Below are 23,376 nucleotides of genomic sequence, written 5' to 3'. Positions count from 1 at the left end.
GACAGGACATCTGTCCTTCAGCCACCAAAGGGAGTTAGAGAGCTACTAGGAAAACTAATTGTAAGAGAGGTGAATGCTTTAGTTGCTGCTGAGCAGAGCACAGGCTGCATCACCCATGGTTAGGCACTTATACTAATATCCATAAGTTTTTACTGCTTAAAGTGCAAAGAGAAGGTAGAGGGGATTCGTTAAGCATGCAAGGAGCAAGCTGTTACTATACAGCTTGATGCTTAAACCAATTCTGCTGCTAAAGGAGACAAGGGCGACTCTGTGTACGGTGCTGATAAGTCTAGACCCTGACCTGTGTACATTCAGAGAAACAAGGGACATAAACAATTTGTCAACCTTTACACAAAATTGAGAGAAGCTTTACTCCCTCTAAAGTGCACTGTCTGTCAAAATTATTTTGCATGGAGAAGTTTTTCCAACCCTACACTGTGGGTAAGGTGAGCACAAATGCTCTCCCACGGCTTGGGAGAGTGAGGTTCTTAGCCTAACTTGTGCGATGACCTTGACTGAATTTCTCTGTATTTCATATTCCAACTCTGTGACAAGAAAATAATAGTATGTCCCTCTTTTACAAAGCTCTTTGAGGCTTCTAGGTGAAAAGAGCTGTGGAGAGCTAGTTGAGGTCATTAGTAAGAGCCAGGTGTTTAAAAGCACCATTTCATTCAGATGTTTACATAGCAGATGATGAATATGCATTTTAGTGCAGATAGCTCAGACCTGGGAGAAAAGATGGGAGGAAGCAGTAATTTCCTCTGCCTTTTCCCTTGGAGGAAGCATAGGCTCAGGTAGCTGCACCATCTATCACTGTTTACTCTCCAGCTCCCAAGTCAGCTGCAATTTGCCTGTAAAACCCTACAGCAAATCCATTCCTATTCTCTGATATTTGCAACAAATATTGCAATGCAGTCTTAAATACTCTTAAATACTGAGTCAATGCAAAATCTGCCCAGATGAGGGAAGCTTTAGATGCCCCTGTGTGCACTAAGTTTTGTAGAAGGGATCAGCCAGCTCCAACATAACTGAATCAAAAATCACTGAATATTGGAGAAGCCTTTAAGGATTTTACTACCTGATTTAACTACTGCTGAGAATTTTTTTTTTTTCAGACATGAAAATACAAGAAATTTTAAAAGTCAAAGATTTAAAGATGAACTTAAAATGATACCATTATCATCCCCAGGTAATATGACCTTTAATGAGATACCACAGCATACAAAGTAGAAATAACAAAGTTTCTTAATGCTTATTAGCTCAAGAATACATAGGGCTTGAATTGTACAACAAGTCTAAGGGAGTTAGATGCAACGTTTAATGTGATTTGGGAACTTGGGGCATTGAATTGCCTCTTTCTTTCAGATTTCTTAGAAGTCCCAGCTGCCTTCTGAATACTTGCACACAGCAACTGTCTGTCCAGTACCAGCAGATCCTCTTCCTTTTGTACACATACTATCTCATTTTGACCCAAGCTCAGACCTGTGACCAATGCCTTTGTCTCACTAGGTTCCATCTGTTTGACAATTTATGTCCTGCAGCTGTTTTTCCATCCAAGCTTCCCAGGACATGCTTAAGTTTTTCTCTTGCTGTACCAAGAGCTTCAGGCAGGTCCTTGTCCTGCTTCAGGCGTTGCCCCCACACCACAGACAACACTTCCCCTGCTTGAAACAAGCTGCCCTGTTGGCAGGAGACAAGAAACTATCACCACCAGCGCCAATAAACTGGGAAACTGCCCCTACATTATGTGGAACAAACTATGGGAATGGAACATCATGGCAAATGTTGTGTGGCCTTTTCTCAGCTCCACTCTGCTGCTTCTCATACATGAGATAATATAAAACTATACCAAAAGGCAACGTGATACAAGCTTGGGTGCATTGTGCAGGATTACAGAAAGGGCATGTCGTAAACACTACAGAAAGAATTAGTTGATGCCTTCATCTGAAGATTGCTAATCCGTGGGCTGTTTGTTTGTAAAGGGTCTCTTGGACACTTTTCAGGCTTTTTCCACTCCATCCCCTCTATTTATAGCTTCCTTTGGTCCTTTCCTGCCTTTTTCCAATCAGTACACAGTATGCTATTAACTCACATCAGAAATCCTTCCACCCCCTGCAGTCATTCTGCTGGGACAGCACCAGGCACTATGCCAGCTGTGCCCACCAGCCAGAAAATTCACCTCATATTCCCTCTGTGCTACAGAGAACAAAACCCTTTAAACATCTCCTTCCACCTCTATTGTATTTATCTCTCCCTATATATACCTTCTGCCTATAACTTCTGACCTGGTTGTTACTTAGTTTAGCAGAGTGTTACGGGCACGACAACCTGAACAAAGGGTTAAAAAAGAGATGGGCTTTTGTAAACTCCAGGGAAGCATGTACCATTCTGCTCAGGCAGAATGATATACATTACTGTTTGGCAATTATTTTCCCAATTCTCCAATCGTTTCTTGAATGTTGGAAATGGAGATGAGAAGATTAGCCTACCTGTGAGAGGTAACTGGAGGACATAATGACAGAAACTTGAAAAGATAAGGAGAAGATAAAAGGACAATGTCTGTGATATGAAATAAACATACAGTGTACAGATGTGGAAAAAAAAAGGGATGGTTTCTTCAGGGGGTTAATGATGAATTGATTATTTTGAGCTATGGACATTGTAATAGAGATGTAGTACTCCTTCAGAAAAAGACCTTTGTGTTTATTATGGACCACCACATTTGGCTGCACCTGAAATAATCTAGGCAGGCCCATGGGATGGTAAAGAAAAAGTAATTTTCTTCTGAATATTGGCTGTTTCAGCATTTCTGCAGAAGATAAATATTCACTGAAAATCAATAGTAAAAGGATGGTGCTTGTCTTTGATTGTCAGTGGTTAGAACTGATTGCATTTTGGTGCTAATTTAAGACCCTTCCACTTGCTTGAACTTTTGGTATTGGTAGCAGAGTTTCTCTGGAACTCACTTCTCATGAATTTAAAATCAATGGGACAGAAAAGAAGAGCAGAAGTTGCAGCATGGGAGATGTAGCAGAGGGAAACACAGCGGAACTCATCTAATCTGTCAAAAAGAAAATGGAACCTCATATTCTAAAAAGTGAATGCTACTTATCTCAATTAAATTCCAGCAATGTGATGCAGTCATGACAAACGCAAACACAGCCTTGCTGGCTGGACAATACCTACTTTGATTGCAAATCTCACAGCTAATCCCGGACCACATTATCTCCGCCAGGGCAATTAACATGTTGAATCCATCAATGCCTATATTTTGTGTATTAGGTTCTAACAGCAGAGTCTGTTTCCTACGGTGTTTGTAGAATGCCTAGTGCAGTGAGTTCCCAGACTGTTGGGAACAGACCAGTGCAACTGCTAATAGCACAAAAATCCAATAATCCCTTGGTTGTGGTGTGTTCCACAATGATGTGCACTCCCAGACTAGCCTTGATGAAATGTTTCCATTCACACAGACACACGTGTTACTGCTCTTGGAATTACACAGGCTAAATGTAGCACAAAAGTCATGGTATCCCATGGAAAAAAGAATCTGACATTTCTCCTCTAGAGAATACTCAATTCTCTTACTTCTGGAGACAGTCCAGCTATTAAAGGCCAACGTTTCCAAAGCTTCCCCTTGTAATAGGGGAAAATAAAACTATGCTAGGGATCCCAAAGTCACAAAATCTACTTGCAGAATAATGTAGCTGAGAACATTTTCTTTCAAAGCTCTTAAGAAGAGAGATAAATGAAACAGTGCACTGAGGGTCAGAGTGCCTGCCAAATACTATTTTTGAGAAGGTTAGTCTAAATGCAGTGTTACTCCCTTAAGCCATGGGTATTTACCGGTTACAATTCTACAGCAGAGTAAACAGTTCCCCCAGCCTGTTAGTTAAACATCTTTAGCCCATAAGCAATACTATGCACTTAAGTTACGATTTGTTAGTTACTGGCCCTCATAAACACGTAGGACTTTGTAATCCATGAAGGTTGTTTCTGTGGATGTCTGCACAGGGGAGCTCCCCTCCATCTCTGAACAGAGACTTCAAGCACCCTACATTGGGCAGATTGTCCCCACTCTTCCTCCCACTTACAAATATTGAGGCTGATATGATCTCTCACTTCCAGAGGACTCTGTAAGCAACCAAGACTCAGAGTTATATTTCCTTCTGTTATACATGGTTGGCTTTACACTGATGTATCATGTAGCTACAAAAAAACACTGACACAACTCAAGCTGCTTTCAGCTTCTGAGCCTTGATTTGCAGCGTCACTTAGGTTCAAAATTGGCATTTGATGGTACAGCCAAAAGTATAAAGACAAGATAACTGTGATTTTGACAATCTTCCACAAAGCCTTTGTGATTGGGTTAATATTCTGCACAGAAACCTCACTCATTTGCTAGATAGATTTTACTCCTTTGCTGAAGAGACAGCAAAAAAAAAAAAAACACCTACATGTTGTTTAAGTCCTCAAAATGAAGCTGAAATAACATTTGAAGGATGAACGGGTGTTGTGGACAGAGTTTTTCTTTTTCTCATGTCTTTACTGATGCACTTTTCTACTCTGATCCAGCCATTTTCTTTTTCATTTCTAGTTTTTTCTAACAGAATACACTGGGCCTCTACTAATATACCTGCTCTTTTACATTCGTCTCTCAACTATTTATGATCAAGTGGAAAGTACGAAGAACTTCCGCCACCCAGTGGTTCAGTAAGTGACACTCATGTGAATCATGTCCTGGGGACAGGGAGCTGGAGGGATGGATGGCAGCTAGGTGTCCAGGACAGGGCAGGAGGCAGCACATCTTTCCAGCTAGACTGGTTCCAGAGTAGTATTCGGATACCAGATTGTTCTCATCATGCCTGACTAATAATAGGATTACAATTGCAATGGTTACTGCATCTGCTTGCAATGGGAGATGGAGTATATGGCCCTAATTGTTCACACTCCAGACACACACCTTGAGTAGAAGGTTAAATAATAATCACTGGGCAGTACACCTGAAGTCATACTTGACAGAGAGCAAAGGACAAGACTTCAGGTGTTTCACTCTCAGTCTTTTACCAGTGCCTTACCACTCCACGCTGGGTAGTGTCATACAGCTCAGCCCTCACCTAGGTAAGAGTGAGAATGAGTTTGAAGAGGTCTACATGCCAGTAGCCAGGTCATGAACAACTAAGAAACTCCAGAGAAGCACCACAGGAACTCAGAACCAGATTCTGTTTTTTGAAACTAAGTTCTTCAAAATGTAATTGTTCTTCAGGGTCACAGGCTACGAATGTGAGTTCTGAGAGTTTTAAGAAATAAAACACTGAAGTGACAAACACAAATAAAAACTCAGCTAGTATTACAGAAGAGTGAAAAGTGCATATTGTACCCAGCTGTAGAGAAAAAAAAAAGTGTAAATCCAGAAGCAATTAGCTTTGCTTCTTTCCATCACTGTAATGCTAAAAAGAAAAACAAAACAACTCAGGTATGATACAACAGTTGCTGACAACAAGAAAATGGGTTGATGGTTGGACTAGATCATCTAGTGGTCTTTTCCATCTTAATGATTCTATGATTCTATTCTACAAAATGCAACATGGTTAGTCTGCTAGAACCAAAAAGAAATGAAGAGATCAGTCAACCAAGATAACCTTTTAGGACCCTGGACAGTCTCAAGCATTTTGTAGGACTCTCAAAGAGACCTGCTGGATGAGGGAGATCAAAAACTTCTACAGATGAGAAACTGACAAGCAGTAAAGCATGGTAACTGCTAGGAAGGCTCCAGGCTCCGCACCGCACTGGGAATTCTCACACTAAGGAATTCTGTTGAATTTGATTCTCCTCATTCTCGGGGCACTAGCGGAAGGGAGGATGAAAGATGGTCAAGGAAAACCAGAAGCACTGGAAGTGGAAGGGCACATATGGAGCCTAAAGGAACAGTGCAGCTTTCCTCTAGTGGTCTTTTTCTATACTGATTGCAGGATCAAGGGAGCTGGTATATAGCAGAGAAACACACTGATTGATGCCACCATTCACAGATGGAGAAACAGAGGCTTGGAGAAAAGTTAAGGTACTTAGTGGAGCTGGGAATGAGAATACAGAATAGCTGAATTCCAAGCCAGAGCCTTCTTTCTTTTGCTCATTTACTTAGAAGAGAGAGTTTGCAGTGGCTCAGAACAGACAAATAATTTAACCTTCTTATAAGTGGGCAAGAGGTGTTCAGAATCCTTAAAGTGACTGTTCCTTAATGGGTGCAAATTTGAGGTCCACATCTTAAGCCAAATTAATTTTAAAATTCCCAGTGAAGCTGGAAGTTTGCTCTGGCCTTTGGTTAAGTCGTTAATCGTTTGAAATTTTCTTAGCTCAAATCTCTCTGGTTTAATTACTTGGAAATTGTTTAATCTTTGACTCTGGATGCCATACAAGATGCATAATAAAAGTATTTGTGATTTCACACGCAGAAAACCACTTTTCATTTATGTTTTATAATTGGTTTGCACTGAGAAAGACTTTGGTAGTATGGTAAATGTAACCAAGATAAAATGCCACAAGAAATCACTCTTGACATTTGTTTTTGAAACTCAATCTCTAAGAGTTTCAACTCATTCTCTGAAGCAAATAAGCAGCACCTGATATTGGTTCATAATCTTCCTCAAAAAAGAATCAGTATAATAATTTCTACAACCATTACCTCAGTTCTTTGTAATGGGGAACAAAAAAGTCACCAAAATGGATTAACTTTGCAACAAAATCTCATTTTGTGTCCGCAAGGAAATGAAATACAAACTACCGTTATGCAGCTACTCGAGTTGGCAAAGGACAAGGAAACCATTCAGAAGCTATTCAGAACGTTTTTAAATGTCAGACACATCCTGCAGGAACATTAAGGTAGCCTTAAAACATGGGAGACTTCTTTTGGAAAAACCATGGCAGATGTCTGCTTGTATACACAGCTGTCCTGCTTTAATGTCCTGTCAGGACTATGCATCACATTGAGAGCTCGAGAAGCTCTTTTTAATTCAAGGCTAGTAAAAAGAAGCTGTTCCCCTGCAAAATGAAGGCAACTTTGTATAGCACTGAAAATTATTCCATTAATCTCTGATTCCAGATGCTTCAATTAAGACAGAATCTTAAATCTCATGATTTCGCTGTTAAGAATATTAGTCCTTACTCTTTTTGTGACATTAAACTGTGAAATAATAAAAATCAATCTTTCACTTACCTTCATTTCCTTTATTTCTTCTTTTTTTTCTTCCAGCTTGGCTTGCTTCTGCCATTGTTTGCACTACATCAGACATCTTCTGGAGACGTTATTTGTTCACAAGTTTTCTGAAGGGCACACTCCTCTGAAAAATATGATAAAGGTGACTGTGTATATCATTTTGGATAAGAGAGAATATCCTCACATTGAGGCAGACCTTGGAATAAGATAGGAAAATAAAAAAAATAATTTATTTTCTAGCTCAATAAATTATGATTAGTCAAAATATAAATACAGAAAAAATTTCAGGGCCATGTCCCCAAGAGCATGAACTGAAATCAATGTCCATTTTAGCTCCTGCATGTCAGTGTCCACTTTGACTCATCCACCCAAGGGGCTGGTTGTCATGTCAGGATATTTTTCAGACCGAATGCTATTTTATTATTAGATACAGTGCTGCAACAACGAGCAATGCTGACAGAATCACATTCCACTTCTTTGGTGCAACAGAGTAAGAGACAGCCTTTGCATAAGGAAGTTAAAATCAAGTTACAAATAAATTATAAATATATTCCTTATTCTATAGATGGAAGCCCCAGGAAGGAAGTCTTTTGTCTCCTGAACTTCAGCCATGTGTCATTATCGCATAAGCTCTCCTTCTTTTTATTTCATGTATTCAAATCTCATTTTGCATCACCCCGCTCTCACATGCTGAAAGAGCCTTCCTTGAAAAATTCTGCAATACATCCTTCATTTCAGTGAAGGAGATAAACATGCAACCAGGATAGGTGACTCGAGATATCTCCATTTCAGACTCAGAAAGGTGCTAATGAGATTCCCAGCTAGGGATGCTGTGGTGCAGCACAATAAACAAAAAAGAAGAATATGAGCTACAGCACCTACATGGCTTTGGAGCCAGAGTGCCACATCTAAAGTGATTCATGCATGTAGTAGTTAAAGATCCACAGTAACTGTTGTTCCCATGTATCTGTGATTCATGCACTTTTTATGCTTTTTTTTTTTTTTTTTTGCACAGAAAAATTAAAAAGAGAAGGCTGGTCCTGCTCCCATACTTTGGGATGGAGCTGTAGCCAGTCCCAGCATACTGCTCTCCCTGAGATGGTACTGGGTGTGGACACACAGAAAAGCTTTATCCAGCCTCCATGACTGTCTCGGTTGGCTGGTGAGTTTGGAGTTTGCCCTTGTACAAAGGATGGGAGCAGTGACCCTTAAAAAGGACAAGAACTCAGTCAGGTTATCTCTGCTTGGGCCTTCTCAAGCCTTTGGTCACCAGGAAAAGTTGGGGTGCTGCTTTTTCACAAGTAGATGAAGCAGAACCGAATCCGCACTGGTAGATGACGTGGCTCAAAGGCACTGCATGCCTTTTTTCAACAGGGTTAAAATTGGCTTATTTGATTTTGCTCTTTATTATCTCAGCTGGTTTACTGTTCTGTTTGGCTAGCTCTATCTCGCCTGGAAACGCTGAGTTTACGGTATTGTCACAGCTCAACTATTTTAACCAGCCCTAGGCTTTTAATAGTTCTACTCAGAGAAATATGCCCTTCACTGCAAGAATCAAATAAGGAGAAGAAAACAAATGTCAGTGCCTACAACAGGGATGAAAAACATTCAACAGGCAGTGAAAAATCTGCACAGTGCATCCTTTTTTTTTTATTTTTTATTTCTAGTGGTTTCATAACATCTTAGGAGATCTATATTCTGTAGCTCAAGAAGCAGCTGCAAAGCTTTTCAGTAGTCGTCTGGGTTTTGCACTTAGTAGAATTTACAGTTACAGTTCATACTTGTTTATCACCCTTTCTAACAGAAAAAATATATATATATACTTTTTGTCCATTCCAGGGCTGTGTCTTTTACTGGGGATTCACTTCTTGGATCGCATACTACATCAACCATCCCCGATATACGCCACCATGTATGTAAGCAGAGCACAAAACTGACCTTGGTTTTAAGAAGGGCAACCTCAAATCCTACAAAATCATTAGACGTTCTGGCCTTCAGATCATTTCAAAATAGAACATCAATTCTATTTTCAACTGCTGTGATTCATCAGAAGGTATTTGAATTTGGTGTGGCTTTAACAGTAATGCTGCAAACAAGGTTGAAACTTTTTACCAGTCTGGGCCATCAGTTCAGCAGGTGCAGCTTGAAGCGAGGCACCAGGTTTATACCTTTAACTTCCAATTGTTTGCCACTGCTTTAAAATGACAATTATATGTAAATGGGTCAATGCTGGATCACCACCTCTCTGACAAGTATTAGTAAAAAAAAAAAAAAAAAAAAGTAAGAGTTATTCTGGATGCAGGAGCTGGTAAGCTCTACAGCCATATCCACAGATGGTTATTTTGTGGACAGGTACGGAAAGGCAATGAGAAGCTGTACATTTAACCAGGCTGACAAAGGGCCCATGAAGGACATCTGCTTAGCAGCTACATGCTCAGCTGCTGTTGTGTGCTGCCTGTCCTGAAGAGGACTTTTAGCATACGCCCTTGACACCACAGAGGAGTCGAGTACCAGCCAGAGTAAAAAGATTATAAAAGTAAAGGTCTGTTCAGTAAAGCGAGGGACATGTACGTATTCTGTGGCCCACAGCCATGACCAAGGTTTGTAGGAAAACTGTAATCCTTGGAGATGAAAGCCCTATAGTATTACAGTGGTCTGCAAACAACAGAAAAAAAAAAAAAGATGGCAAGTGAAGGGCAGGTAAAAATTGCAAAGGCTAAATAAGTATATGATAAATATACAACTTGTATGGTAAGACTGTGAAGTAGATAGTGGATACACAAGGAAAGCCTTACTACTACTTATTATTGAATCATACTGCTCACAGAGATAAAAGGGTAAGTATAGGAAGTCATATGGACAGAGCTGTCATTCTCATCCTTGTTCTTCCACCGATGTTCACTTTTTTCCTTCCTCTACCTTTCCAAGGAATATAACACCACCATCTGCTTTAAGAAAGCAATTGAATACAGAAAGCTGGTGAATATTAGAAAAAGCTAGGTGAAAATTACCTTGAGATCAGTGGTGAAGAGATTGGCATTTCTGGAGTGACTTTACTATTTGCATTGTCTTCATATTGTGTGATAATATCCACTCTTTATGCAGAGTCTGTCAGGAAAGACGTATTTCTGCTCCTCAGCACTAGATTAATTTCACCCATAGCAAACCATGTGCATACTGTAAAATTCAATTTATAATTTCATTCTATTTTCTAGCATTTGGCCACAGACAAGTTTCTCTTGCTGCCCTTGCTTTTCTGGTAAGTACAAAGTAAAAGTTTTATGAATTATTCTGCAATAGGAACAACTGGTGGTTTAGCAAAATGCAGTAATGCTGCTATGCATGTGTATATAATATATACAGGTCCACTTCTGCAGTCCTGTGTCATTTGATTGGATTTAGTGCTAGGACAGCGAAGGATATTAAGGTTTCTTGTCCAGCAAGTCTCCTAGCATTATCTACCTTAATGTAATGCACTGTATGTGAGAGCCATGCAAACTATGTCAGCATTATTACTACTCATAATCATGCAAAACACTAATATTTAGACAGATTGGAAGTTGAAAGTTCTAAAACAGGGGAAGCTATCCTGTGCAGATTTAGCAGTAGTACTGCATACACTGCAAAATTTACTCCTCCCTCCCAGAATGGGTGAAGCCAAGGAAAGTGCAGGAGATGAAGGATTTTTTGGCAGAATTTGTTTTTCAGAAGTTTAAAGCTTGCCTTTGTGTATAATTAGCTATAATTAGATAAAGCCCTTTTCAAGTGTTGTGATTATGTTTTTCGACAGATTAGAAGATCATAGAACCATTAAGGCTGGATAAGGCCACTAAGATCATCTAGTCCAATCATCATCCCACCACCACCATGCCCACATCCCTCACATGAGGGTACTGCTGGCATTTGGACAGCTTTCCATGTTGGCCAGAAATGCTGCCTGTGAGCATTTTGGTCTCATGAGAACAGAGTGATGCCATGGGCAGTCAGGATGGCTTTAGAAGGCTGATGTCCTTCTTGGAGGTCTTTGTAAGAAATAATTCACCTGGTTCATTTATGAGAAAACTTTTCTAAGGTGCCCACATTCAGGCTGTTCAACACAAGTTGAAAGAAACTGCCACCTGAGATAATTAATGCCTGTAAATTTGATGGGATACTGATGGGAGGATAGCTTCACCTACAGATAACTCAGAGTGCAGCACCTGCTGAACCTGATGTCTCAATGAACCTACTGTCCTGAGACACAGGCTGAGTAATTCTCACACGTGTATTCTCTTCTGTCCTCTACTGGCATTGCAGTTGGAAATAAGCTATTAACTACCCAAGCAAGCATGAGTAACTGAAGCAGTCAGCCTCTTTGAAAATCAGCTGCAGATCAACTTAGAGAAATAAAACAGCAAGAGGACACAGTAATGCATCTCCGTCCTTCAGGCAAACACTATTCACAAACACAGTCAAACAACTGCTTATTAAAATTTGAATGCTTTCCTAAATCAGAACCCTTAAAGATCACGGTTTTGGCAGTACTCGCCTGTGGGGTTTGACCATGCAATCCTCTGCTATTCCTGCCCAAATAAGGTATAGCAAAGATGTGCAAGATACACTGAGAAAGGAGTTTGCACACCCGGTGGTGCTGTGCAGCTGCTGCAATAATCCCGCACCATGGGGCCAGGAGGCTGTGCTGGGCAGCAGTATGCCCAAAGCCCTAAAACCCACACCCTTCCCAGGCTCAGGGATTACTTGTAGCCAAGAAAACTGAATATCCAATGCTACCAGTAAAACTAGCTCTGAACAAAATCTCTGCCCAGGAAAAGTCATCCTTTTCTATTGAAACTTTTATGGAAAAGTGTCTGGTTAAGCCCAGAGAAGATCCTGGTTAAGGGTGTTTGCTATAAAATAGGGCCATCCCCTTCAGATCTGCACCAGCAATTGTCTGTTGTCTCAATACTTACAGCTCTTTTGAGAAATTCATAACCATGGAAACGCAAAACTTTCCTTTTCAGACCTCAAGCTGGCAGATTCCCCAACAGTTTAAAACAGCAACATACAAAAGAAAACGATTTGAAGCTGTTTTCACAGGATTCTAAAACATATGAATAAAATGTCTGAAAGATTTATTTTTCCTCTTTTAAGGCCTTTAATACAAGTCTTTAGAACATATCCTGATTTAAGTGCATACATCTGCAGCAGCTGTAAACAACAGTACACAGTAATTGGAAGAGTGTCAGCAGGCCCTTCTGAAAGATTCTCCTATTTAGAGAAATTACTCAAAGCAGGGATGGCTATCTCACAGGGTTATAAAGATGGGAAGCAGTATGCAGACATCAACAGTTCAGCATCATAAAGATGGTAAGGCTTCTTTCAGCAGTTCTCCATTCCCCCATATTTTACACTTCTGAGACACTAAGGAGTAGGTGATGTTTAGCAGTTCTTCTTGATATACAGCATTTCTCAACAAGGACATAAGAGCTACTTATGAGCAGAATCCAGCCACAAAGTCACAGGTAAGACAATAGGAATCCCTACAAAAATGCCTGTTGCTTTTTTAACTTTTAATTCATTATTAGTTGTTTAATTGATTAGGTGTTATCTGTAGTGTATGAATCTGTTTTGCTCTACAACAAGCAGTGACAGAACACAAGGAACGGCATGGAGATGTGCTGGAAGAGGATCAAATTGGGTTTAAGGAAAAGATTCTTCTCTAGAGGGAGGTGGACAAGGAACAGGCTGCCCAGGGGCAGTGGGCACAGCCCTGAGCTGCTGAAGTTCAGCAACCATTTGGAAAATGCTCTCAGACATAGAGTCTGATTTTGCATTAGTGTTGTGAGGAGCCAGGGGTCACAGCCAGGGGTCACCCTGTGTGTCCCTTCCTACTTGGGATATTCTGTGATTCTACAATATAGGCAACACATGTCAGTATGAACTCTTCAAACTTTGAAACCTTTATCTTTGAAGTAATAAACAAAGCAGTTATGTTCCTAGCTCATAAGCAGAAGTATCTAATGCTGTGGCTAGAATTATAGCTTGTGATACAACATTTTATATCAGAATTTCCTTTTCTGCCTGTTTAACATTTTACATCAGGTGTTTATGACAGATGATAACCAGTTAGTTGTAATTAAAAAAAACAACAACACATAAAAGGACCACAGGATTTGACCCATGACTACCTATGCACGCAGAATAACAGCTTTCTAATAGAAGAACTGATTTAAACTTCAAATAAAAACCACAGAAGTCTCTCTTCCAGAAAGGAGAAGAATGTTTTTCAGAAATGCTATCTACAGTCTTCTTTCTGAGAATGGCACCTTTCTATACAAAATGAAATTACATATTCCTTCCAATTAGTTTTAATTTAAGTTTACGGTTGATTTTTTCAGAATTGGCTTTAAAAATGGCAATCATATTTTTCTTGTTTTCTGTATTAATTTTATGACTTTAGCACTTTCGATAACTCTAGGTTTTAGCATTCTACTTTTTATTTCTTGATTTTTGCCAGATTAGCAAAGTTTAGAATGATAAATGACACAAGAAAACACTGTTATTTTCAGTGTGAGAGGAGAAATCAGTCTTCAAACCCAGAACTACATAAGAATGTCCACTTCAAGACTGAAATGTAAATCAGCATTTTGATTTTCTTCACAAAACAAGGGAAAAAAGAAAAAAAAAAAGTAGGAAGAGGGTAGAGCTACTACTCATTGGGAGGAAAGTGAATTCATTATGTCTTTACAAAACCAACGGTCAACTTTTCACCTCCTTCTTTAGAACTGTGTTAAATCCTAATCTAGAAGATGGTATTCATTTTAGAAAAGTGTCCTGCAAAATCCCTTAGGTCTCAGGGAGACCTGACATCCCAAAACTGAAGCGTGTTGCGTGTGCTGGGCATAGGAACTGCACTGGTCCTCAGACTGTCACCACTGAAACACAATGCACAGAATGCATTTCCCATGGGGTGAGTGTGGAAGTCCTTACAGAGCACACATCTTTGTTGGAAGGGACCCTGGGCAGACTGATATTGTGGTTGGCAAACCTGCCCACAGCAGGGGATTGGAGCTGGGTGGGTGTTAAGGTCCCTTTCCAACCTAGGTTGTTCTACAGTTCTATGATTCTGTGGTCCTGGAAGCAAAGACTAAGTTGTGGAGTGGAGATTTTGGTTATGCACTGTAACATAGCTATCATTTTTGTCTGAGCTGAAAATATGTTTTTAATGTTTTGCAGATGTGTGAAGCTGGAAATCACTTTATCAACGTAGCATTAGCTCACCAAAATCATTCAGGTATGTTTCATTTTTGTCTATTAAAGACTGAAGTGTGCTTAACCCATCCGTCTTCTACTGGTATACAGTAATTCATGTATCTACAAGCACAGAATAAAGAAAGATTAAGTAGATGCCTTGCCATCACTGCAGCGTGTTCAAAATAAATGTGGTGATATGGAAACATTAGCAACACTGTTGTTGTTCCAAAACTTGTAGTTAATTTATCTTGGTTATACACGACTACAATTTAAATATGGATTTAAGCGTGGAATTTCTCTACAGCATCCTGTTAAGTGGCAACAGAGAATTCAATTTGAAATCAGTTTCAGAAGTTTAAAAACTATATTGCTGAATTTCTATTGAGACACACATCTCATGCACAGATACACATACAGGTATGTACAAATACACAAAGAGAAACTCACAGATGGGCATCTAAGCGTGCATGTGCAGACTCTTAAACACTGCTACAACCATGACTTTTTCAGGATCTTTTGTACTTTGAGAATAAAAGCTATATAGACTGGATACATAGAACATTATACTAGAAAGTAAAATATATCTTCAGATAATAACAGTGTAATTACTGACAATAGCATTAATGAAAATACCTTACCATAGTATAAATCAACTTCATGCACTGAAGTCTAAAGCAGTTTAAGAGAAGGAAGAGCAAAATATTTTTTTTTATTTTATCATTCTCAGTGTCTAATGGCATTAATAATAGCATTGTTGCCATAACTTGAAAGTGAAACACTTCACTGTTCTACAGACAGTGATTTTTTATCACTGTCTGTAGAAAGCCATGCTCCTAGCTCTGGAATTGTTTTCCTGTTCTACTCAAGAATGAAGGATGAGCATGCATGAGGGGACAGGTTCACGTTCCTGAGTCAGACTAAATAAGACATAGCTGTGTCCTTTATATCCCAGAAGAGTGCCCTTAGCCCTCTCCTTCCGGCTACTCCATGTTAAACTACTTGTTTCTCTCTTTCTCTGAACAAAGGTCTTATCCTTTGGACATGCCAAACCTTTCCCGTAAAAACCAATACATGGCTCACTAAGCAGTGCTCTCACTGGGATAAATGCACCTTTTTCTGTCTCAAATTATTTCACACCATTTTCTGACTATAGTTGTACTCTGGAAACGCTGGCCAAAGTGATGCCTGTTACCCAGGCAAACTATTAGAAGGCCATGTTTTTCTCCCTGTAATAAAACCATTTTTTCTTTTATTTTTTATTTGGTGTTGTTTTCCCTTCTTTTGTAAAGGAAGCAAAGACTGTTTTCCAAGTCCAACCTACAACCCCTTCACATGGCTCTTCTTCCTGGTATCCTGTCCCAACTATACTTATGAGGTACATGACTTTCTCCTGCTTATTTGCAAAAAGTGAGCTATTATATTGCATAACACCATGATTCAGCCTTTGCCCTCAGCACATCTGCCACTCTCCATGCATTTCCCTGTACACTAACCATTATGTTCTCTGTTTCAGTGTCTCCTTGTTCCCACAAATGCTTCTCCACCAGATTCCTTTCCTCATGCCACTATCACAACTTCCATGTATATTCACCTCCACTCCAGACTCTCCACAAACGAACAATTTACCGCCCACCCTTTCACCCTCAACTAGCACAGTGGACCATCCCTTTCCAGTTAATTTTCCCCTCCCCTTTCCAGTCCAAGTGTCAGGCTCTCCTTCCAGGGGAAGCTCTTAGGGAAGTGTTTACTTTCAGAAGCTTGCCCTTTTGCTTTATATAAAATACACAATTAACAATGCCTTTTCCTCTGCAACAGGTTGGGTCTTGGATTAGTTTCACAGTAATGACACAAACACTGCCAGGTAGGTTTGAAACAGAACAAAGACAGCTCCAAAATTATTATTTGTGGAGATGATTTCTATAAATCTAAAATGTGCCCCAAACTTACATCGTGTGAAATACTGCCATCAAATCTCTCCTGTGACATTTCTGTACGGACCTTCAAAGAGCTCCCCCTGAGAAAGCTGTGGGGAGCACAACTACTACTGAAACACCCCCATCAGACTCCCTTGCTCAAAACCTGTTCTCTGCTTTTTGTGAAGTACTGTTACTTCTTCAGTTTTCACAGTGAAAAACTTTGAAATTTAATTTAAAAAATTGCATTTTCATTTACAGTCAAACATTTTTAATATAGGGAACATTCTTTTCACTGTAAGCCTGAAATGATGTTTCTAATAGGGACAGGAAAACACCAATGAGTAAAGATGCACACAAGTTTCTAATAACATTTCCCCATTTGCTTATATCAAGCAACCAGCTCATAACAGCAACTTGATTAGCAGTATCTGCAAATCATGCTTAGTATTTTCTGGCATCCTTAGAGACTTAAATACTCATACAAAAATGGTCCCTGGGACTGAGCTTTCCAGAACATTCACTTTTTAATTCTCTCTCCATTCCAAAATAGAAACCAATAAAAGTGACTCGCAAAAGTAGCCCTGCTTTGCTTACAAACAAACAAACAAAAAAAAGGAACTTCAGAAGCAGACTAAATTGCATTCTGACAGAATAAAGATATAATGACATTCTGTTTGAAAAGATAAAACATTGGTGATGTAGGTCCAGGCATGGAAATGACCTAAAAATGGGATGCTGCCAGGCTGTATTTCCAGGTTAGAAAGTAGGCAAGTGCAGAAGAGACTGCAGACTTTTTGTAAACTCTCTTGTACTCACAGAAACAAACACTAAAAGAAAACACATAATCCTTTCTCCCCCACCCCCACCCCCCCTGCTTTTTTTTTCCTTGTTAGTTGGCATCTTTGCTTTCCTGATGGTCATCCAGATGTCGCTCTGGGCCCAAAAGAAACACAAGCTGTACCTGAAGAAATTTTACCCAGAGGCGCGGAGAAAAGCAGCTATGATTCCTATCATCTTCTGAGCTATTGGCAAAAGCTGAAGCCTAAGTATATAGTTCAATAGCTAGCTCAGAGTAAATGTGACATTTAATTCAGCAACCAAAGTGGGTCTGAGGAAGCACTACTGGATATCCTTTCAGAAAATTAGCAGATCAAAAAGCTTTCAATTAAGTGAAAATAAAAAATCAGCTCTTCCTTTCTTGATTCCCGTGAAATGATATTTAATTAGATTTTCTGCAATGGACCTAATTGGGAAAGGATGAGAAAAATTTTTAGATTCGATTTTAGGCTAGTACTTCGCTGGTTTAAATGAGCACGGATGCTGTTAAAATTAATGAAATACATACATCTAAACTGCATGTGTTCAGCTCTGGTGATTTTAAAGTTTGGTGTTAGACATAGACCAGATTCTCAGATTTTTGCATCAGAAGTTGTTTCTCAGACTTAGATTTCTATTAAACTGCGCAGAAACTGCCTGTTCTGCCTTAAATCCTCTAAAGCATCACAACAAAGAATGACTGCTATGCTGTTAAAACAGTTTAGTTTTACAGGGTTTTACCTTCTCTCTTTTTTTTAATTGAATCTGATAGCAAATTGTTCAATGCAAATTGGCTTCAAATGATCACTGCAGAGAAGTCTGTTTTTCATTTATTTTCAGGTAGATCAGTTCCATAGTCCCAGGGGGAGACAGCTTGTGAGGTACATCTCAACCTGCTACTAACTTATCGCTCGACCTTGGGTATATCACTCAAGTCCATCCTTCTTTCTCATGTTAAACAGTTCTGGAAACAGCAGTAGACTTTCTGGACTAACAAGCATGTTAAGTCTCTCATTCAGTGCACAGCTACATCTGGACACCACTCTAACTTGTGTCAAGCTCTGTGAAATTCCTCAGCATGAGGTGAACCAGAGTACAGTTTGTTATTGGAAAAGAAAGGGATTCTGACACAATGTCTTTCAGTCCCTCTCTGACCTGCTCAGATGGACACTACATGGCTTCTGCTCACGCTCACAGTCCTTTTCCAATGTCTGAAGTCTCACAACTTACCTACTGTCCACTATAACTCAGTTTTAACTTGGTAATGTCCTCCTAAATAAATCACTTTCCAGATTTTTTTGTTTTAATTTTCAAACTGTTAATATCGAATTTTTTTCTTTCTCTCAGTGGAAAATCAGTTACGGTGGAGACCCAGTTTGCTAACTTAGAGTGCTACTAAAGATCTGTTTCAGAAAAAAGTACTTTCTGTACTCTTCAGTTACTTATACCTAACAGCAATACTTTGAAACCTTTTTTTTTTTTTTCCAGACAGTGGTAGATACACAAGTCATAAGAATGTCTACTTTTTACTCCAGTTACTGCGGTTGTTTTAATATCAGTTTAATTAATGTCTCAATTTAGCAATTTTAAAGTCTAAACAGTTGACAAGGAGCATTAACTTGACAAAATGCCTACTTACCTAATAGGCTTTTGATCTAAGTCTATCCAAGGCATGCTACCAGAGTGACACAAAGTACAAGCACAACTAGCTTACACCACATAAGCACCTTCAGGAGTTGTTTACCTTCTGCGTTATTTTTTGTTCATTCAGTATCTGAGGATACTGGGTACTGAGGGTACTGAGTCCTGCAGCAAATGACTGAAGTTTTAAAATCAAGTTAAGAGCAAAGATTAGATATGAACAAATGATGATATACTACAACTGACTGAAAAAAATAAGCGTGGCTGATATTTTCTGATGTGGTCTTGACTTGTTAAAACTGGTCTAAATTGTGTTAAGTTGCTTTGCGAATAGCAATAAATCCAACTTTCTGCACATTCTTGGATCCTTCTGTGTTACTTTGCCTTCTGGGATTTTCAGGGCTAGTTCTGATCACAGATAACTTATCTTTCTACATTTACCAGTAATCTCATCCACAAGCATCATTCACCTTCTTGAATCGAAACTGTTGTCCTCACACAAACATATACTTGAGAAAATATGTCTAGACTGCTAATTTCCGGGGGGGGGGGGGGGGGGGGGGGGAGAAAAGATTTCTTCTCAAGATCTAAATATGCTGATATTTCTTGTACTATGGAAGGAAATACACGATTAACTACAAATACTTTTGGCAGTATTTTCTATTCAGTACCGAATCTAATGTTCTCAGTTAGGTTTCCTTCAACATGAGTAAGAGGTAGGCATGGGCAAGGTCACGTGACTACCAGAACACCAACATCTTTCAAGGTCAAAGGGAAGGAGCCAACATTCAACATCACGTGTAACCCAGTTACCCCTCACTTTGGACACTTAATATGAAAGTTACTTTACAGCCACTACTTAGGATTTCACCATCACAGCACACTGCATGCACTGGTATACACAGGAAAATCATCACTTTGCAAACTTGCTTCTCAGTGGGGGCCATGAAATCTACCACTTGCAACAAAGATCCAACTTTATCCTTTTGAGGTAGCTCCCTTATTCCATCACCCTCAGTTTCTGCACCTGGAAAGCTGTCAGGCTGGCATGGCAGTGAACCTTATCTTTCACAAAGTCTAATTCCAAGACTTCCTAACGAGGTACCCTAAAGCTGGGCCTTCAGTTTCACTTTTTTTCACTCTTTTGTGGCCTGCTTTTGGCACGAAAAGCCAACACAGAAAAGAGCAGGCACCAGTTCAGGATCTGTGGTGGTGCATGGAAACACTATGATTCTGTGGCAGATGCTCCTGTACACAGCCTGGCAGCCTGCATGTGGATGCCCTGTTTGAAAAAGCCCTTAAGACCCAGCCATATGCTTGTCTTATAAGGGAGTTACCACATCTTCTCAGTTGACAGGACTGAAAATTATCTCAGTGATTTCATCGTTTCATAGGACACTGAAAGCAGAAGTGAATAGGCAGATGGTCATCCTTTTATAAAGATGCTATTATCATCAAAATATCTCGTGCTTTCCATTGTTTTGTATAAAGTGACTTTAAATTGAGTTTTATCACACCAGGAACTGAGATAAAGCAGTCTGATAGCAAAGTAGTTCTCTGAAAGAGAGCCTGCAGTGATAGCTAAGTATAATAAAATAAAAATCACTGAATGCGAAGACTTCTAAAGCACATTATAAGAAGGAGAATGCTAAAGGAAAGCAAGAGGCTATTTATCTATTTATAGTTTTAACAAGTGCTGCTGAACTAAAAATTAACTCAAACCATAAAGCGTTTTTCAGCAAGCTAATATTTTCCACATGATGCTTTATTAGCTTCCCTTTTCTGTATTTTCCCAGGCACAAGTTTTGTCTCCAAGCTATATTCCCTGCCATTAACATTCATGAAAGCTTTTAGAGAAATGTACTGTATGCTACTTTCAGCATTCCGCAGATGAATGTAAATGAAGTGGTGTGCTGTCATCACACAGAAATGAGTGTCAACATGAATAATATTTTACTACGAAAAGCCTGGTTTATCATGGGTGAGTGTGTAAAGGCTGCTGTGTAGAACAATTAAAGGCAATTTTCACATCACACAGGCTTAGCATAATCGAAAATTTATTCTAACGGCCTCTGCACACGTGATGTTCAGCCATATGGATCTCAAACATGCAACTTTTTCTGCTGGCATCAGATCCGAGAGTAAAACTGCCCTGGGCCTTGATAAAGGTGCTTGGTTGTTTAATCGCCATGCACATCAGAGACCGGCTCACACCCTGACTATGCCACGTAAAGATGTTTCTGAGAAAACATTTCCTTGCCCGTCTGAACAAGAAGTGGCTGGGTGAGGAGCAGCAGTCACCATGTGACTGAAATAATCATGCCCTGGAATTTAAATGCCCTTGCAATTTAAAGGTAAAACCTGAATGTCTTTTGTCAATTGAAAAAACACGTTAATGAGTTCTGAAGAATGTGCATTTAAGTTTTAAAAATCTACCACATATTACCACCTCCATAATACCTTAGCTTCTAACATGTATCTGCTTTTATCTAACTTCGGAAGCCTTTGAAGACTGAGGTACCAAGTAACAGGAAATCATTTGTAGTTAAAAGAAATATGATAAGAGTATTCAGTATTAATAATGAACTCCTTATTTAAAAAAGCAAACTTCACATCTTTTGTCAAAGAATTCTGATTGTTAGCCAGCTTCCTTCTAACTGTGAAAAAGTAATATAGCTCTACCAGTGATCCCTTTGGTTCACTTTTGTTTTGAATATTCTGCCTTACTCAGTTTCTGTTTTAAAATTACAGTTCTTACCATATGGGGATTCTTAAAGCACTATAGGGTAGGCTCCAAAGAATACTGACCATGAGAAGTGTTACTCTTAGTTATACTGAAAAGTTGATGAGTTTTCAGCCGACTGGTGGAACATCATGAAACCGAGTCACAACACAAATACTTTAAAAAGCATTCCTCTCCTCGAGAGGAGAATAGAAAAAGATTTTTTTTTGGTCAAAGACATAATGTAAAGCCATTTCCTAAGTTCAAGGTCATCCTTGCAGAAGGAAACATTGATTAGAGACTTGGAAGAACCAGAATGTGGCTGCAGTGTGCTTTTATGGATTAGCAGATATGTCTTTTTGGAAAGAAATTTCACTCTTTTTGACAACAGAGCTTGACAGAAATGGATTAAAGATGACACATCTCCAATGTTGCATCTAATGAAAAACAAAGTACCTATTTTTAAATGAACAGAGGATATTTCTCACATATGAACACTGTATTCTTCCACCCTCTGTTTTATATCATCTCTTGGCAGAATGTGCTCTGCATTTGGACTTGTACAGTTTTTGTTCTCAATTTTAATATTCACTTATTACAGCTTTAGATATGCAGTAATGTCACAGGAAAACCAACTGTTGACTTCAAAACACTAAAGACAAAAAATTTGTTACGTATTTCAGTCCCACACATATGCGATTATTTTGCTGTCATTTCAGGTATCCTCCCAGTAGCCATGTGAAGCATCATGCTGTGTTTATAGACTTGTCAAATCTTAATTCAGTTGCACAGCACAGATAATGACACAGTGGATTCCAATCCTTGAGACTACCTGAGTTCTGACTTCAAAATGACACTCCTAACACCTTTCCTTTGCTCTTAACTTTTGAAGCTACTGAGGAGCTTCTGTCTGCAAAACAAAGGAACAATTCTTCCAGGTCTAACTAAGCATGTTTTCAACAGTTATCTTACTATTAAACCATAAATCTGTAACCACGGAAGCTGGAATACATTCTCACATACAAGTTTGACATGTTCTCTTACATAGAGGATCACAGAAGGTAGGAGGAAGAGACGTTGCAATTAGATGGATACAAGGACAATGCAAATGGGGCTGTAGTAACCTGTGAGCTGCAGTCTCACCAGGGGCTAAGTGCCTCGGACATCTGCCCCAGGAGAGGGTACTGCATGTACAATGAACATTCACTGCAATCTAATAAAGGCAGTGCTGATCCTGCTTATAGACCTGAAATTAACTTTAGAAGATATAAGCACCTTGAAAACTCCTAAACAAACAAACATTTTGATCACATGCAAATATTTGCAGGAAACGGCATCTCAAACATTCTTGCATGTCACTTTAGCAGAATCTGTTGGGACTGGTCAAAGGGAAATGGTTTCAAACTAAAATAAAGAAGATTTAGATTGGATATAGGGAATAAGCTTTTTACAGTCAGGGTGGTGAGGCAGTAGCACAGGCTGCCCAGAGAGGTGGTGGATGCATTCAAGGTCAGGCTGGATGGTGCTGTGAGCAGCCTGACATAGCTGTAGGTGTTCCTGTTAACTGCAGGGGAATTGGACTAGATGACCTTTAAGGGTCCCTTCCAACTCAAATAATTCTATGGTCTATATTTTTTCATAGGGAAATTAAGCGATCCTTCCCCACTACAGAAGGTGACCAAATTTCTTGCCCTTATGAACTGCAACAGCAAACCCTGAGGGCAGACACACAACTCTGTGTCAGAGAGCAGGAGCTTGAAATTGGGATTTCAGGAGCCATTTATAGCTAGGAGAAAACAGTTCTCCACAACTGCCCTACTTCTGTGCTGATGGGCCTG

General features: G+C 39.4%; 1 protein-coding gene and 1 long non-coding RNA gene across 3 annotated transcripts in view; one reads left to right on the top strand and one right to left on the bottom strand.

Annotated features, from left to right (window-relative positions):
• LOC136048835 (uncharacterized) overlaps positions 1-7,284 on the bottom strand; it is a 37,846-nt gene extending 30,562 nt beyond the window's left edge. The window contains exon 1 of the long non-coding RNA XR_010622230.1: positions 7,211-7,284. This is a non-coding gene — a long non-coding RNA (uncharacterized LOC136048835). The remainder of the gene's footprint in view (positions 1-7,210) is intronic.
• The window catches only part of TECRL (trans-2,3-enoyl-CoA reductase like), a 51,563-nt gene extending 34,087 nt beyond the window's left edge, over positions 1-17,476 (top strand). The window contains exons 5-12 of one of the 2 annotated variants that reach the window (XM_065736697.1): positions 4,595-4,710; positions 7,247-7,352; positions 9,050-9,122; positions 10,426-10,469; positions 14,426-14,483; positions 15,733-15,818; positions 16,259-16,304; positions 17,253-17,476. In XM_065736697.1, the coding sequence (XP_065592769.1) occupies positions 4,595-4,710; positions 7,247-7,352; positions 9,050-9,122; positions 10,426-10,469; positions 14,426-14,483; positions 15,733-15,818; positions 16,259-16,304; positions 17,253-17,380 (657 nt within the window). In that variant the 3' untranslated portion in view covers positions 17,381-17,476. The remainder of the gene's footprint in view (positions 1-4,594; positions 4,711-7,246; positions 7,353-9,049; positions 9,123-10,425; positions 10,470-14,425; positions 14,484-15,732; positions 15,819-16,258; positions 16,305-17,252) is intronic. The other variant, XM_065736698.1, reaches the window with a different exon arrangement.
• The last annotated feature ends 5,900 nt before the right edge of the window (positions 17,477-23,376 follow it).

The sequence above is a fragment of the Cyrtonyx montezumae genome, unplaced genomic scaffold (assembly GCF_038088225.1).
Source record: "Cyrtonyx montezumae isolate F1298 unplaced genomic scaffold, pur_monq_1.0 scaffold_2, whole genome shotgun sequence".
Classification (NCBI taxonomy): domain Eukaryota; kingdom Metazoa; phylum Chordata; class Aves; order Galliformes; family Odontophoridae; genus Cyrtonyx; species Cyrtonyx montezumae.
This window is presented reverse-complemented; position numbering and strand designations above follow the sequence as displayed.